This window comes from Marmota marmota, unplaced genomic scaffold (assembly GCF_001458135.2).
Source record: "Marmota marmota marmota unplaced genomic scaffold, marMar, whole genome shotgun sequence".
Classification (NCBI taxonomy): Eukaryota; Metazoa; Chordata; class Mammalia; order Rodentia; family Sciuridae; genus Marmota; species Marmota marmota.
This window is the reverse complement of record NW_025999982.1, coordinates 11,262,602-11,277,231: the sequence shown is the minus strand read 5'-3', so window position 1 is coordinate 11,277,231 and position 14,630 is coordinate 11,262,602. Positions and strand designations below refer to the sequence as shown.

Genomic DNA, 14,630 nt, shown 5'->3' with positions numbered 1-14,630 from the left:
TCCAGCTGCGATACTCCATTTAAAAACCCTTTAAACGCTGTTCCTCCCTGACAGTCCTCTTGGCAGGGTGCTACAGGCTAAGCTAGCCCCTGCCCATCTCTCCAGCCTCCACCCCACAGCCACTCCCAGCCTGAGTCCCACCTCCAGGCCTTTGCTCCTGGGATGCCCTCCACCTGCTCCTCCCTGTTCTCTGGCTTCTAACGGTCCTTTAAGGGGTAGTCTAGGTCATGCCATGGGAAGACACCCCTTATCCCAATCCACCACCCATAAGCTAGATGAGGTGCCCCATCACATTCGATGCATCGTCCACGGCTTTATAGCTATCTCCCCACACACCAACCCTTGCTAGATCTTGGAGTATAAATGTCTGATGCACACAGCATCAAATTGGCCCAATATTTATCCAAACCATTGTGGTTTCAAAGAATAAATGAGAGGTTCAGGAAGTGGATCTGGAAGCACTTGTTCAGCAATGCCAAAGACCCAGGCAGGTATCCCCTTCCCCAGGACCAGGACACGAGGGAAGCGCTTATGCAGCAAGGGAAGAAAAGGAGTCCCCACGGTATCAACCAGCGCTCCAGAGCTCTTTCTGAGGGTCAGAAAACTCCAAGACATGTTACGTAAAACTAAATTAAAGAAATTATACCCTTCTCGCTCCCAGCAGGCTATAGACAACAAGACCCCACAGCCAAACACGGCCCATTCCTGTCTCCAGTGCAGCCGGGGTGGAGACAACCAGTTCCTTTCTTGACCGGGGCCAGGTGTCTGAGGAGCTCTTTTCATTGCAAGGGAGTTGAGCCCCCTCCACCCATTCCCAGAGCTCCCCACAAGACAGCAGGTGGACAGGGACCTCCAGGGCCAGCCCAGCCAGAAAGCAAGACTCTGGCCCCCAGCACAGGACATGGGTTTCCCCATATCGTACATCCCAGTGACCCCTTTCCTTAAGACAGATGCCGCCGTGTTCCCCAAGGGAGGAGGGTGGGAGGAAGTCTGAACAAGGATTCAATGGAGAAGGAGAGACCAAGAGGAGCTTTGAGATCAGAATTAAATTCTTTAATACAAAATGCTTTTTTTTTTTAAGATATATCTGTATTTCTTTGTTGTTGTTTAAAAATAAATATGTACTACGGAATATCTCGAAAAACTGCACTAGAGACAAAGACGTGATGTTAATATCTTTTTCCCCCACAATTATTACGGATAAACAGTAGCACCAATAAATAAATGATAACAAATATTAAAATTAAAAAAGGAGAGAGATTTAGTATGTAGAATTCTCTATTTTTTCTTGTTTTGTTTTTACATATAAAAAACAGAATAGCAATGTCTATTTTATCAGAATCACATATATACATAAACATATATATATATATATATATATATATATATATACACACACAAACACAAGTTGCCAAATATATATATAGTATGTAAATGTATATTGAAACCTTATTTCAAAGGAATGTGTGGTAGGGAACTAGGGCACAGGGGAGGGCAGGACTGTGTTAGCAAAATTAAATATCTGTTCAGGACAAGCTAGTGACTGTCACCGATCAGGGAGAGAGATTGGAAACATGGATTTTACACACAAAAACCAATACAAAAAGAGCGAGAGAAAGAGCAAGAGATACATCTCATAAATAGTTGAAATTAAATATTATCCAAGAATACTGAAAAAAAACCCTACTCTTTTAATTAAATTAACTGTTTTAATTTCTAATTAAAAAGGGATATTAAATAAGTACCGTATATAAAAGACTTTCTCTTTCTCTGCCTCAGTGGTGGGCATGTGGATCCTGCCTGGTCTCTCTTAGCCTCAGGAAGGGACAGGTCAGGGGACAGGGGAAAGATTAACCACTCACACACACACACACACACACACACACACACACACACACACACAGGTCTCCTGGGGACAGAACTAGTGGTTTCAATGGTCTGAGGACCTGAGGTCCTCGGCTGCACCCCGGAATGTGGGGTGAGGAGAGGATAAGGGGAATCCCAGGAGGAGGAGCGATCACCGGCCGCTTCTTCCACCAATGTCTCTTCTCTTCTTGAGGACACCTCTCGCTTGAGGACACCTCTTGGTGGCCTCCTGGGTGACTCAGAAGCAGGTGAGAGTAGGTGAAGACTGCCCGGGCTCCTGCATCTTCAGGCAGTGCCCCCGGGGGACAGAATGCCCTTGCAGCATTGATGGGGAGCCACAAAGCACACCCAGTCCTGAGGCTCCCCAAACTCCTGGTCAGAACCAGTGTCCTTGTCCCTGTACCTGTCTTTAGGTTTTCTGTTGGTTTGACTCAAGGTAGAGGCTTGGGGCCAGGGCTGGGTTTGTCGGTGTCCCCAGAAATGAGCCAAATTTGCCCCCACACCCTGGCCTTGCAAGATCCTGGGCAAAGGAGAGGACCCTGGCTTCCCTAAGAGGGACCCCCCCAAAAAAAAAAAAAAACATGCCAGAGTCTCTTGTCCCTTCCTCTTCCCTGTCGGCATCTGGGTAGGGACATTCTCCTCCCAACTGAAGTCCACAGCAGTCAAATACATCCAGTGAAGACACCAATAACATTAGCAAAGTTAATTTAAAAACAGAATATATATATTTTATATATATAAAATATATATATTTATTTTCATATATATATATAATATATATATAATATATATATATATATAAATGTATGTATGTGGGTGGGTGTGTCTACAGGAATCCCAGAAATAAAACTCTCTAATCTTCCGGGCTCGGTGATTTAGCAGCAAGAAAAATAAAATGACAAATCCAATTCCAAGTGGGACCGTGCTTGGTCACCCGCCCGGGAATGCTTCTGCCGGAGTCTCACCCTCCGGACCCAAAGTGCTCTGCGCAGAGTCCCCTCTTCCTTCATTTCAGGTTTCTGGATTAAGGACTTCTGTTGATGGTGACGGTGTGGTGGCGGCGTGGTTAGTCTCAGTCATTCTGTATCAGTCTTTGTTGGTGAGAGGTCTGGTTCCCGAAACTCTGAGGCAGGTTCCTTTCTCCAGCCTGGCTCACCGCCTTGGCTTGTCACATCTACAGGAAATCGCAAGACAAAGACTAGGTTAGGGCCAGGAGGGGTGGCCTGGGATGAGGCAAGCAGCTTCCCCGTTCCTGGGAGCCCTTGGGTCCCTGTGTTGTCGTAGGAGCTGATGACAGGGAACCTGCAGTCCTGGGACAGGAAGCCTCCTTGGGAGGGAGACACCCAGCCCCACCCTCGAGAAGCCCTAGTCCAAGCAGCAGCCATGCTCAAGACAAAGACATGGAAACACCGCACAAAACAACAAATGAGCAAGTACCAACAGACAGCCCCGTGTGACATTTCTTTCTTTCTTTCCTTCTTTCTTTCCTTTTTTTTTTTTTTTTTGGCNAACCAAACTTCCCAGACACAGCCAGCTTGGGCATGGGGTAAGGTCACCTCACATATCTCCCTCCCAGACAGTTCCTCTGCAGAGGAATCACCAGGAAAACCCCCAAATGCCAAGTTCCTTAACTTCCTCAAGGCCTCCTGAAGAACTGAACCCCCTCATCCAGAGCCCCCATCCAGCACTAATATACTCTTCCTGCTTTCACACAGCACCAAGACACATGGAACTCCAGTCACGAAGGCCTGGTCCCCAGCACTGCCTGAGTACCCACCAGTCACAGAAGCAGACTGGAGAAGGAGCAGCGTACACTCCAAGGAGCCTCTGGACCAGCTGGGGAGTCTGGCCCCACCTAAGTCACTCCCCCAAAAAGCCCCCTAATCCCAGACCACTTGGGCATAAAGAACTCCAGCCCAGACATCAGACTGCCAGCCGTCCATCACAGCCCTGTGCTCCTGACTTCGCCACTGCTGAACTTGGCCAGGTCGCGTTCACTCATGCACTTGATGCTTCCTTAGTCCCCACCATGGACTTAATCCCCACATGTGTCCCAGGAAGATGTGGACACATATTGGGCCACAGGGCCCCAGACACCTGGGGATACCCCATGCTTCAGGAGGTCAGACTCATGTGAGGAGAGTGAGCACGGCCCCTCCCTCCACCCTTCCCAGGAGCATTTAGAAATGTGTAGGCTGTTTAGGGTCCTCGTGAATGGTGCAGGATTAAGGCATCCTTGGATCCTAAATCTCCTGCACTGTGTAAGAACTGCCCCATCCTAAACCACAACAGATCCCTCCAGGGGCCCCAGACTGAGCGGGAGAATCAATCCTGGCCCCATGGAGACACACTGGAGGAGAGGAGTTAGCCATGATGACTGGACCGGCAAGGCCTCACAACAATGCCTACACTTGGTTGCCATCGTTCCACACTGGAAGGGCTCTCCGTGTCTCAGCATTAGCACAACCTCAGCACTGATGGCCACCACAAGCAGCAGGACCACAGGACACAACACACAGCTTGCGTCCACACCACCACGTCAAGCCACACCAGCCTACCCGTTCAGGCAGCCAGGGCAACCTCCAAGCAGGCCCCGCCAGGCAGGCCCCGCGTCCTTGGCCCCACGGGTCCTTGACAGCAGAGAAGGCAGCAGTCGCCAGGCAGGCAGCTAGAAGCCCAGCCAGCATCTGGCCCCTCTCAAGCTCACGCGCTCGCTCTGTCTCTCTCTCTCTCCCCATGTCTGCGATGTGATGTCCCTCTCTGACTCGCTCGCTCACCCTCTGGGAACCAACCTGCAAGTACGTTCGTTTAACTCAAGCTGCCTCGCCTTGCAACGCGAGTCTGTGTTTTTGCAGGAACATTTACACGTCTGCGGATCTTGTACAAACAAATGTTTTCTCCTCTCTGAGCAAGGCCCACAGGGACTGCAAAAAGGCAAAAGGAAAGACATCTAAGCTAGAGCATCAGCAGAGAGAGAGAAAAAAACCCATGCAACACCCCCTGTCACGTCCGCAGCAGCACCCCTCCCGGCTCGCCGGCCCCGCGTCCTTCCACGTCCTGGAAGGATCTGAGCACAGCAGCAAAGACAGAGAGAGCGGCGGAAAGAGGCAGCACTGGCTAGGACGCCCGCCTGCAGGAAGAGGAGGGCACAGGCCGGCAGAAAGTGCAGGGAGAGGGCTGCCATATGGGGCGGGGCTGTGTCCCTGGAAGATGTGGACACGTATTGGGCCACAGGGCCCCAGTTGCAGCTGCCCCCCACAAAACACACCTTGACCCTTCACCTGCTGAAGACAGTGGGCAAGGGCTCAGACCCAGGCCCTTCCAAAGGTGGCTTGAATATAGGGCATGACGGGAAGTCAAGTTCAGAGGCACTGTCCAGGGGCTAGACCACCATCAGCTACAGGGCCCACCACAGCCTCCAACCCAGAGGAAGTGGCCCTACAGGGAGACTTCCACATGTGGGTACCATGGGTTGGGCTAGAATTGAGGCCCCAAGTCCCTGAGAAGCCAAGGTACTTCTCCCAGACCAGAAAGGGCCACCATATGGTGCCTGATCCTCCCGAGCTCCTCCTTCAGCCCCCAACAAGCCACTTTCTGCCATCGCACCCCCTCCTCACATCGTCTCTGCCCTCCCCACCACCCTCAGCTTGCAGACATGTTCAGAAGCCTAGAGCAGTGGAAACCAGTTGGGTGAGCAGGCCCCAGTGCCCAGCCCCTGTGCCAACATGGGTCCACCACCAGTGCCCCGTGGGTGAGAGAAAGTCGGTGCCCAGCCAAGCCAGAGGCCCCTCCGTGAATCCTCCAGGCCCACTTGGCCAACCCCCCACCCCATCCCTGGACCAGCAACACCACCACAAAGTCTACCCGTTGGTGCCAATTAGTGGAATGAGAGTGAGAGAGAGACACTGGGTCTGGGAGGGAGGGGCAAGAGCCAGGGAGGGGCCAAGGGACGAAAGCAGGGTTAGGGGTTACTGCAGGCAGGGGTTTGATTGGGGGCCAGGGGACTCCAGGGAGTTAGCAGCGGGCACCAACGTACACGCTCCAGGGCTTATACCGGGATTTCTTGCGCTTTCGTTTTTGCCCCTTTCCCTTTCCTGGAACTGATTTTCTGGAAAATAAAAAAACAGAGACAGACCAGAGAAAGAGCGAGGGGGGAGGGGAGAGCAAAGGAAGGAGCGAGGGGATCACGGGTGGGAAGGAGCGAGACAAAGCCAAACAGGCCCGCTCTCGGGAGCAGGCGCCGAGGAGGCATGCGACCTCAGGAAGGTGTGTAAGTGGCACTCCTATTTAGGGCCGCTTCCCCCATGGCTCCTCCTCCTCACTCTGCCCACCCTGGGGTGGCAATCTCAGCCCCTGGCAAGGCATGGGGTAGGGAGCAGAGACTGGAGGGCACAGGATCCAGACATCTATAGGATCATAGGGCTCCTGGTCTCAGGCAGGGCATCTGGCCCTGAGGGCAGGTTCTCAGCTGCCCTGTACAAGTCTGATCCTGAAGGTCAGGCAGGGTATAAGAGCCAGGCCAGAGTTTGAGAGAAGGTCAGATTCCTGACCTGATGCAGAGTGAGGGGAAGGCCGTGTCCAGCACCGCCTGCCTTCCTCCCCAAATGCAATAGCAAGGGGGTCTCTCCAGGTGCTGTGCTTCTGGGAATCCTAGCAGGTGGCGGGCGGGGACATTACCTTAGGAGCTGGCACAAAATTCAGAGCAGCTCATGAAAGGCAATAGCCCGCTCAGTACCTGGGCTGGGAATGGGGCTGGGTGTCTAAAGAGGGGGCAGGAGGTGGCAGGGTCAGCGGGCAGGGAAGGGAGGCTGGGGGAGGGGCCTAGCAGTGCTTGGCAGGGAGTTCTCTCCCCAGCTGCACCATCTCACCAGACTCTCCCGAGCCCAGGCGAGCCCCGGCTCTCCCTGTGGGCAAAGCAGGCGTTTGGGGAACGGGCAACGGGGACAGGTTACAGCTTGCCCCCCTCAAGGGAGCCAGCACTCTCCACTCCTGCTAACCCCAGAGAAAACACTCAGCATGTCTATCACAGGGGGAGAAGGGAGGGGCAGAAGGGATGGAGGAGAGGGCGAGTCTGTTCCCCTTGGGAGAAAGCACTGGAAGGATGGAAGAACAGTCTGCACGCTCGCTCCATGCTCTCACTCCCTCTCCCTGAGCCTATTCTCCCAAAGCATTCTAGTGCAGCTGGGGACTTAGGGAAGAGGCAGGGGGTCAAGGCTTAGGAGAATTCCTGTCTGTCCCAGAGTGGCAGGGCAGACAGGAAGGTGGGGGGACAGGGCATGGGTGCTCTCTCTCAGTCTCTCCTCCCTGCATGCTCATTCCAATCAATGCCCACTGCCCTCCTCCAAAAGCTCACTGCTCCCAGACTTTGCCCCCAACCCCATCCTAACCCAACCCTCCATACTGGGCATCTGGAAGCCTCAGGAAATGGCTAACATGGCACTTTTCCTGCCCAGCCAAGAGGGCTTGTGTCTGCTGCCAGCCCCACTCCTGCAGGAAGGCATGTACTATGAAACCCCCCAGTGGCCCCAAATCCAACTGCACTGCCACAATAGCCACCAAAAGAAACTGCTGCCTCTGACACACAAAAGCTGGCGTGTCACCCACTCTCTCCCCTACTATGGATCCCAGGCAAGCCAGGAAGCCAGCATCCACACTGGCCTGAGACACCGAATCAGCAAGGACTACCCAGGAGAGACCTGGACACCTGACGGCACTGGTTTTGTTTTTTTTGTTTGTTTGTTTGATTTTTTGTTTTTTTTTTTCAAGAGAAACATCAAGTTCCAGGCTGGGTTTTCTCACTAACCCTGGAGCCACAAGCCTGGAACTGGCTCCATGTCCCTGCTTCCACCACAAGACCCCCAAGAAACCAACTCCCTGACCAGGGGAGGCCATCAGAGCCCCCAACTGAGGAAGCCAGAAGCCCCAAACCAAGACAACCGGCCAAAGAGTGGGAGAAGTGCTAAAGTCAAAACCACTTACTTTTCTTGCCTTGCTTTATCTTTCTTTGGTCTGCAATGGGAAGAGAAAGAGAAAAAGAAAAAACAAAAACAGAAGAGTTACAATGGTGCAGATAACAGTAGAGATTATAGTAGTAAAAACTTAACATTTATGATACAGCAACTGTGTTTTAATCCCTTCACATGTAATAACTCCTTTAATCCTTGCAACAACCCTAGGAGGTACATTCAATTATGGTGCTCATTTTACAGATGTGGAAACTGAGGCACGCTGAAGTGAAATACCCAAGGCCACACAGCTGGAAGGTGGACATGGGTTAACAAGTACAATGTGCTTCACTCCGGTGGGGACCATGGCTGTTTGCTGGATAAATTAATGAATGAATGGGCACCTTGGTCCTCACCTGCATTCACACTTGCTGTGCTGTAGGAAGCTCATCTCTCCTATGTGTTGGCCTTGGTGAGGTTTGATCCGCATGATCTAGAGGGGAAGGAAGCAGATCATAGAGGTTAGTGACCCAGCCAGCCATACCCAGAGGGGCACCCCAGGGCTCCTGCCACTCAGCACCCAGGGGCTCTACAGAGCAGGGATGGGTGGTAGAGGCAGGGGGACCAAAGGCTCTAGTAGAAAAGAGCCTCCGGCCACCCCAACTCTCCCAACCCTGCTGGCCTCAAGGAGCCGCTCTTCCTCTTGAGGGCAGACGTGGCTGCAAGGGTTGGCTAGGCTGGGAATTCGGGTCCTGGGTTCTTATAGGTTCCCATCCCCTCTCCTCCTTTCATCCCTTCTAGGCCTCACCCTGATGCACCCCTAGCAGCTCCCTGAGAGCCACCTACCCCCAGTGTCTGAGTTCCCTCCCACTCGCAACCCAAAGGTACCAAGAGGTACACAAAGACCAGCTTTTAACTCTTCACAGACCAGGTTCACCCAGCTCCCCAACAAGGCCCCCAAGGAAGGAGGGCCCCCAGGCTCTCTCCAAGGGATAAAGAGAAGGGCTCTTATCAAAGGCAGCAGCCCCCTCCTGAGCCTCGGGAGCAAAGGCAGAGGAGGTGGTGGGAGTTTGGGGATTTGGGCTGGGAACCGAGGTAGATAAGACCCCACCACACCACACCTCCCCACCCCAACCCCAACTCAGGGGCAGGAGCCGGACAAGGCAAGTCTAGTTCCTCCTACTACAAGCTTCCAAGGAAAAGGCCCAAACCACCTGTTGCAAAAAGTAAGCCCCCGCCTCCTCCCCTCCCCCACCCCCACAGAGGCTCACCTGCATAGTGATGTTGAACTCCTGGGTGGGCACGCACTCTAGGCCCTCATCGTTACAGCAGCCCCCGCACCGCATCAGGGGCACACAGGATGGCTTGAAAATGAACTCGATCTCATCTGGATACTCCTGGAAGATGTCCACCAGGGTCTCTATTGGACGGCAGTAGCTGCGCTGGTAGACATCCAGGAACTTCACCACTGCATGGGATGGAGTGACACGTGAGCCCAGCAGGTGACTCGCCCAGCTCTGTAAGCCTCTCCTTGGGGCTTCCATGAGAGGTATTCACTATCAGGAAAGTCCTTCCAAAATCTAACTTAGATCCCTTCTCCTGAGTTGAAGCCCTTCCCTAAGCTGCCCACCATCGCTAGTGAAGTTTGTTTTCATTGTACTGATCACACAAGCTTTTGAGTTCCAGGGCAGATGGCCTGCCACATCTAAATCCCTGTCTCACCGTGACAGCCAGGCAAATTCCTGAGCCAATGTTAATGCCAGAGGACAGTGTGAGTGTGGGTACACCTTTTGGGGGTGTGCTAAGCTTCACCTGAGAGGAAGAACAGCCGGCTTTGCCAAGCTGCTCTCCATTTTCCTATATCCTCCCAACAGATGGGGCCATAACAGACGAACCCTAACCATTTACTGACTCCTTGTCGGGCATCATTCATAGCTATCTAAACAGTGCTCCCCTATGATATTACTACTACGGGGGCCTCATCTTACAAATGGGGAGCTGGAGGCTCAGAGAGGCTATGTAACCTGCCACAAGGCCACACCGCTAATTAACAGGACAGTTAGAATGGGCCCCAGAGCCTTCCCAAGCCTATGCCATGCAAAAGAGAAGCTTCTGAAAGCACCTAGCCAGCTGCTGGTCCCCCCAAGAAATGGACTGAGGAAGTACCAGCAGGTGGCAGTGGGCCGGCACACCGTGAGGGCCCTGCCAGCCACTACTGACCCCGCCCAAGAGGGCAAACTGCTTGCATCATGGAAAAAGCGGTGCTGCCGCAGCCAGGGAGCATTTCTAGATGCTGATCTGGAGGGAGACCAGGATAAAGACAGTTTCCCAGGCTGACCACAGAGCCTGGGGTGCACTGGAGCATGAAGGGGTAATTTTGGGCCATAGGGGCGGGGCCCTTGAGAATAAATAAATGCAGGACTCCCGGCATGACTACTTCAAACTGTGGCCCAGCCTGCCACTCCCCATCACAGTTCCACTGCCACCACATAGCAAGCCTGCCCACGAAATGAGCTCCCCTACACGGGAAGGAAGAAGTAATACCAGCCAGCAAGGAGGCTTAGGCTTTGGCCATGACTTGAGGTGACCTTGGGCCTGTCCCTCCCCTCTCTGGGCCTCCAACTCTGCTCAACTGTGTAAGTGGGTTGGCCCGATCTCTAAAGACACTGAAACAGAGGCTGAAATGTGGGGAGTTGGCTTCCCATTTCCAGCACTGAGAACAACTACTCTTTTCTCACTCTGAGTGGAACAAAGTTTGGAACTTCACCAAGGCTTCTTAAGTGCACACCCCAATACACTACTGCCCCCCACCCAGGGACCAGAGCAGCCCCCCGCACACACACATACCTCTAAGGCTTGTTATTTTTTTTTTCCAGAAGGGTAAAGGAAAATGAGACCCAGGGATATGTACACTGTAAGTTGGTTGGGGAGAACTTGGAGTATTGAGGAGAAGGTGGGGAGAAGGCCAGGGATATCAAAAGTGAAAGAACAGTGGGGGAGGGGGACCAAGACAGCCTCCTACCTTCCCTGGGATCTCTACTCATATCCAGACAGAATTCTTCTCTGTCCCCAAAGGATTAAGGGAAAGCATGGTCAAAAGAGAGTAAATGAAACCAGGGGTCTGAAAAAGTCATTTTTTAAGCCAAGTCTATACTGAAGAAGATGACTAATCTAGAATTTGTTAACTAATCCTTCATCATGCATGGGACAGAGGTGGCCCAGGCCTGAAGCCCCACCCAGGAGGAGACAGCAGACAGGTCCGGCCTGGGCAGTGGTGCTGATAGCTAAGGTACAGACCCAGGCTGGGCATGCCTTTGAACAGCTTCTCTTTATAATCCCCAAGGCCCATGCACAGGAGGTGAGAGGGCAGCTCCAGCACCCCTGCAGCCCAGTCCCTGCTGCAAGGAAGGCTGTCCTCTTTTGTCCGGGGTGTATGCACATGCTCTCCAACACCAGTCTTTCGTGGTTTTCCTTATTTATGGCAGACAACCTTTTCTCTAACAAACAAAGACCATTTGTCTTGCCTCTCCCAGACCACAGAGACCACTGGGAAGCTAAAGGGGGTGGGTGGTGCACTGGGAGTGGGGGCCTGTCGGTGGCATAGGACAGGGAGTGGCAGAAAGCCAGTCCCTGGGCCAAAGGAAAGGGCTCCTGGGGTGGGGAAGGAGGAGGCAGAACCGGCTGGGCATCACCACCCCTGGCGGCCACTGCAGCCACACTGGATTTGAGTCACAGAAACTCGCCCAGGAAGAAGACCCCAGGGCCTTCCCTCCTCAGAGGAGGGGAGCATGGGGAGTGGCATCAGGCTGGAGCAGAGGCCACACTCAGTGGTGGGGAGAGCCAGGGCGTCCCCAGAGAAATGGGAGGCTCCCCGTACTCCAAACCACAGTGGAACAAAAGGCAGGCAGACTCAGGGTTGGGCAGGGGGGCGGGGCGCCTGGGAGTTTCAGCCAGCCCTCTGCTGGCCTGGCAGGGAAGTTCACAGCACCCATACAGACCAGCAGGGCTTTCTCCACCCCTGAAGGAATGCCAACGGCAGCAGGGTAGCAGGGTGTCTATTAGCCTGGGCCCCTGGAACCTCCAGCTCACACAGGAAGGGCCACGGCCCCCACACATGGGCCCATGGCTGGGTAGGAAGTGACATGGAACATCCATCCTCCCCAGGAAAGGGGAGCACAAGGGACACCTCCCTTGATATCAGGAATCCCCAAACGGGCACTACCTTCCTGGTCCGTGCTTACAGCTCCTTCTGCAAATAAAATTTTACTAGAAGGAGCTGAAGACAAAAGCAACAAGTCTGACTTCCAGCACAGACCTGAACAGAGAAGGGACCTTAAGAAACCGAAGGGCTAACCTCATGGTACCCACCTCTGTCTTGCTTCTCATATTCCCGCACCCCTCCCCCCGCCCCAGGTCTGAAAAGGAGGATTTGGACCTTCCCTGCCTCCCGGGGACCCCATCCAAAAGCCAGAGGGACTCACCTTCATGGGGTTTCTGCTCTCCTTCTGCCATCGGTGCAGCCTGGGACCACTGAGAACAACACAAATCAGCAAGACATTGGCATGGGCATAGGGAGGGGCAGGGGTGCAAAGGCCCAGCCACGGGGCCCCTCCCCCTCCCTCGCTTTCCTCCCAGTCCACAGCCTCTATCTTCTCCAAAGCTTCTGGGTGGAACAGGAATAGCTGGGGTCCCCACAGATCCAGAGCATGCCCACCACCCCTGGACTGCTCCAATTCTAAATCCATGTAAGTTAAAGACTAACCAGATGTTGGGGGCTGGGAAACTCACAATGCAGGAAGAAAACACCAAAACCCTGTGCTGTTCAGGCCTCTGTTCTTTCCCCACAGGGCCCTCGCCTCACTCTAGCTGCCCCCCTGATTCCCTGGTCCAAAGCCATGGGTAAGTATTAAGGTCAAATAGGAGGACAAATTTGGACTGGGGCAGGAAGGAAGGACTGGGGGCGAGAAAAACAACATGGTGACCTTCTCCTGCTGACATGACAAATACCAGGGTGAGCTGGTGTTGGAGAGGGAGGGGGGTGCAGAGGACCGAAGGGCACCAACCACCCTCCCCCAGCCAAACTCTTCTAGTCCTCAGGAAGATTCAGCATACCCATAGGTTGCTTAGAGTAGAAGCCTGAGAGGAAGTCTTGCAGGGGAGAAAGAGACCCATTTCCTTTCCGGCATCAGTCTCTCCAGAGCTGCATGTACTACTTCCAAAGCCCCACTAGCTTCCCACTCCCACCTACTCTCCAGGCCCCTCTGGCCTGGGTGCCTTCCTCAAATGCATCCAGGGAAGCCTTTTCTTCCTTAGCATTCCCAGGGGGTGCCTGGCTCTATCCCAGCCTAAGACCTCCTTGCACCCCCCACTCAAGAAGCTGTGAAGGTCAACAAGCTAGACAGTAGACCTGACAGCAGCTGGCAGGGGAGGCTTCTAGTCCTTCCTGAGGTCTCCAGTGCCTGACAACTCCTCACCCACCTGCCTGCTCCTCCTGTAGAGCAGGTCCCCAGCATCAGAGCTGCACTCAAGCCAGCTTGAAACTCCAGACCCCTCTGGGAGGGAATAACTAACTTCCTCCCTCCCTCTGTCTCTCTCTCACACACACATACACACACATCCCCAATGTACCCTAACCCAGGTTCCCCACACTTTCCTTCAGGGCCAAGGTCAGAGGAAGCCCCTCTCAAAGGCAGATAACAGTTTCCAGGCTCCCAGCTGGACAGCCTCCCACTGCAACCCCTTCAAGGACCCCCTAGATTCTGAACCACAGCCCCCTTAAAACCTCTGACATTCTCCCTAAGCTCTTGACTCCTCCTGAACCCCAATAATGAAAAGGAACAGAAACTTTAAACCCCCTCCAAGGCCAGGGGGCACAAGAGGGGAGGTTCTAGGCAGGGAGGGGCCAGGTGCCCTTCTCTGGGGGCCTCTGAAGGTCACTCTGTGGCCAGGCAGTCACTCCTCCCCCTCCTCCCCACTTGGAGGCCTGGAGCCAAGGCCTTTGTGCCAGGGTTTGAGGAACTCTGGGTGATGACAGGGACCCCTGCCCATTTCCTTCCTTTTGCCTCCTCTCCAAGGGGACACTCTCTGGCTGAGTGAAGGCAGAAGGGAGGAGCTGAAAAGGACCCCTTAAGTGGTTTTGAGAAGCAAATTGGGTGGGCAAGTTTGGAGTTCCAAAAAACCACCTGCTCCAAAGCCCAGATTTGCCAGGACAAAGTGGGTATGCAAGGCTGGCAGGAGCTTTTGCCCAAGGTGCAGGAAGGGCTAGTCCCACGCTGCCCATGTCACAGCAAATTTCAAACCATTTTTCCAAAAAGTAGAGTGGGATGATGATAGTCTTCAGACCCTCCCTGAGCCCACCCCATAAAAGCTAACGCACAGCTCACTTAGGACTGTTGGGGAAGGGAGGGAAGCAGCCGGTCACCAAGTCAGGACTTTGGACACAGTTTCCACAAAGCACCTGGGTGGGCTCTAGCACCCCGACTTCTGACAGTTACCCTTCTTTCCCTGGACTCTGGGGCCAGAAAGGGTCAGATGGGTCCTCAGTAAAGAGAAGTGAAAAATAAATGGGTGGTGCGGGTTTCTCTCCACACTAGGGAGGACAGGAGGAAAGGGGGAAGGGGCGTCAGAAATTTCCCCCAGCACAGGACAAGCGTAGGGGCCAGGGACTATAGAAAGGGGTATGGATGGTTCTCTGAGTCCCCGGACTGGGGCTACCTCGAGAGGTCACCTTCCCGCGGAGGGCCGGCGGGGGGAGGGGCTCGCTCGCTGCCCGGGGCTCCGGGCTCCAGCAGCCGTGGCTCCGGGAACACGAGGCCGGCC

General features: G+C 53.8%; 1 protein-coding gene across 5 annotated transcripts in view; it reads right to left on the bottom strand.

Moving 5' to 3' along the window:
• Positions 1-1,031: 1,031 nt before the first annotated feature.
• The window catches only part of Vegfa (vascular endothelial growth factor A), a 16,389-nt gene continuing 2,790 nt past the window's right edge, over positions 1,032-14,630 (bottom strand). For 2 of the 5 annotated variants that reach the window (XM_015487803.2, XM_015487805.2), the window contains exons 2-8: positions 12,293-12,341; positions 9,083-9,279; positions 8,228-8,304; positions 7,846-7,875; positions 5,903-5,974; positions 4,659-4,790; positions 1,032-3,040 (exon numbers count right to left, since the gene is read on the bottom strand). In XM_015487803.2, the coding sequence (XP_015343289.1) occupies positions 3,019-3,040; positions 4,659-4,790; positions 5,903-5,974; positions 7,846-7,875; positions 8,228-8,304; positions 9,083-9,279; positions 12,293-12,341 (579 nt within the window). In that variant the 3' untranslated portion in view covers positions 1,032-3,018. The remainder of the gene's footprint in view (positions 3,041-4,658; positions 4,791-5,902; positions 5,975-7,845; positions 7,876-8,227; positions 8,305-9,082; positions 9,280-12,292; positions 12,342-14,630) is intronic. The other 3 variants (XM_015487804.2, XM_048805395.1, XM_015487806.2) reach the window with 3 other exon arrangements.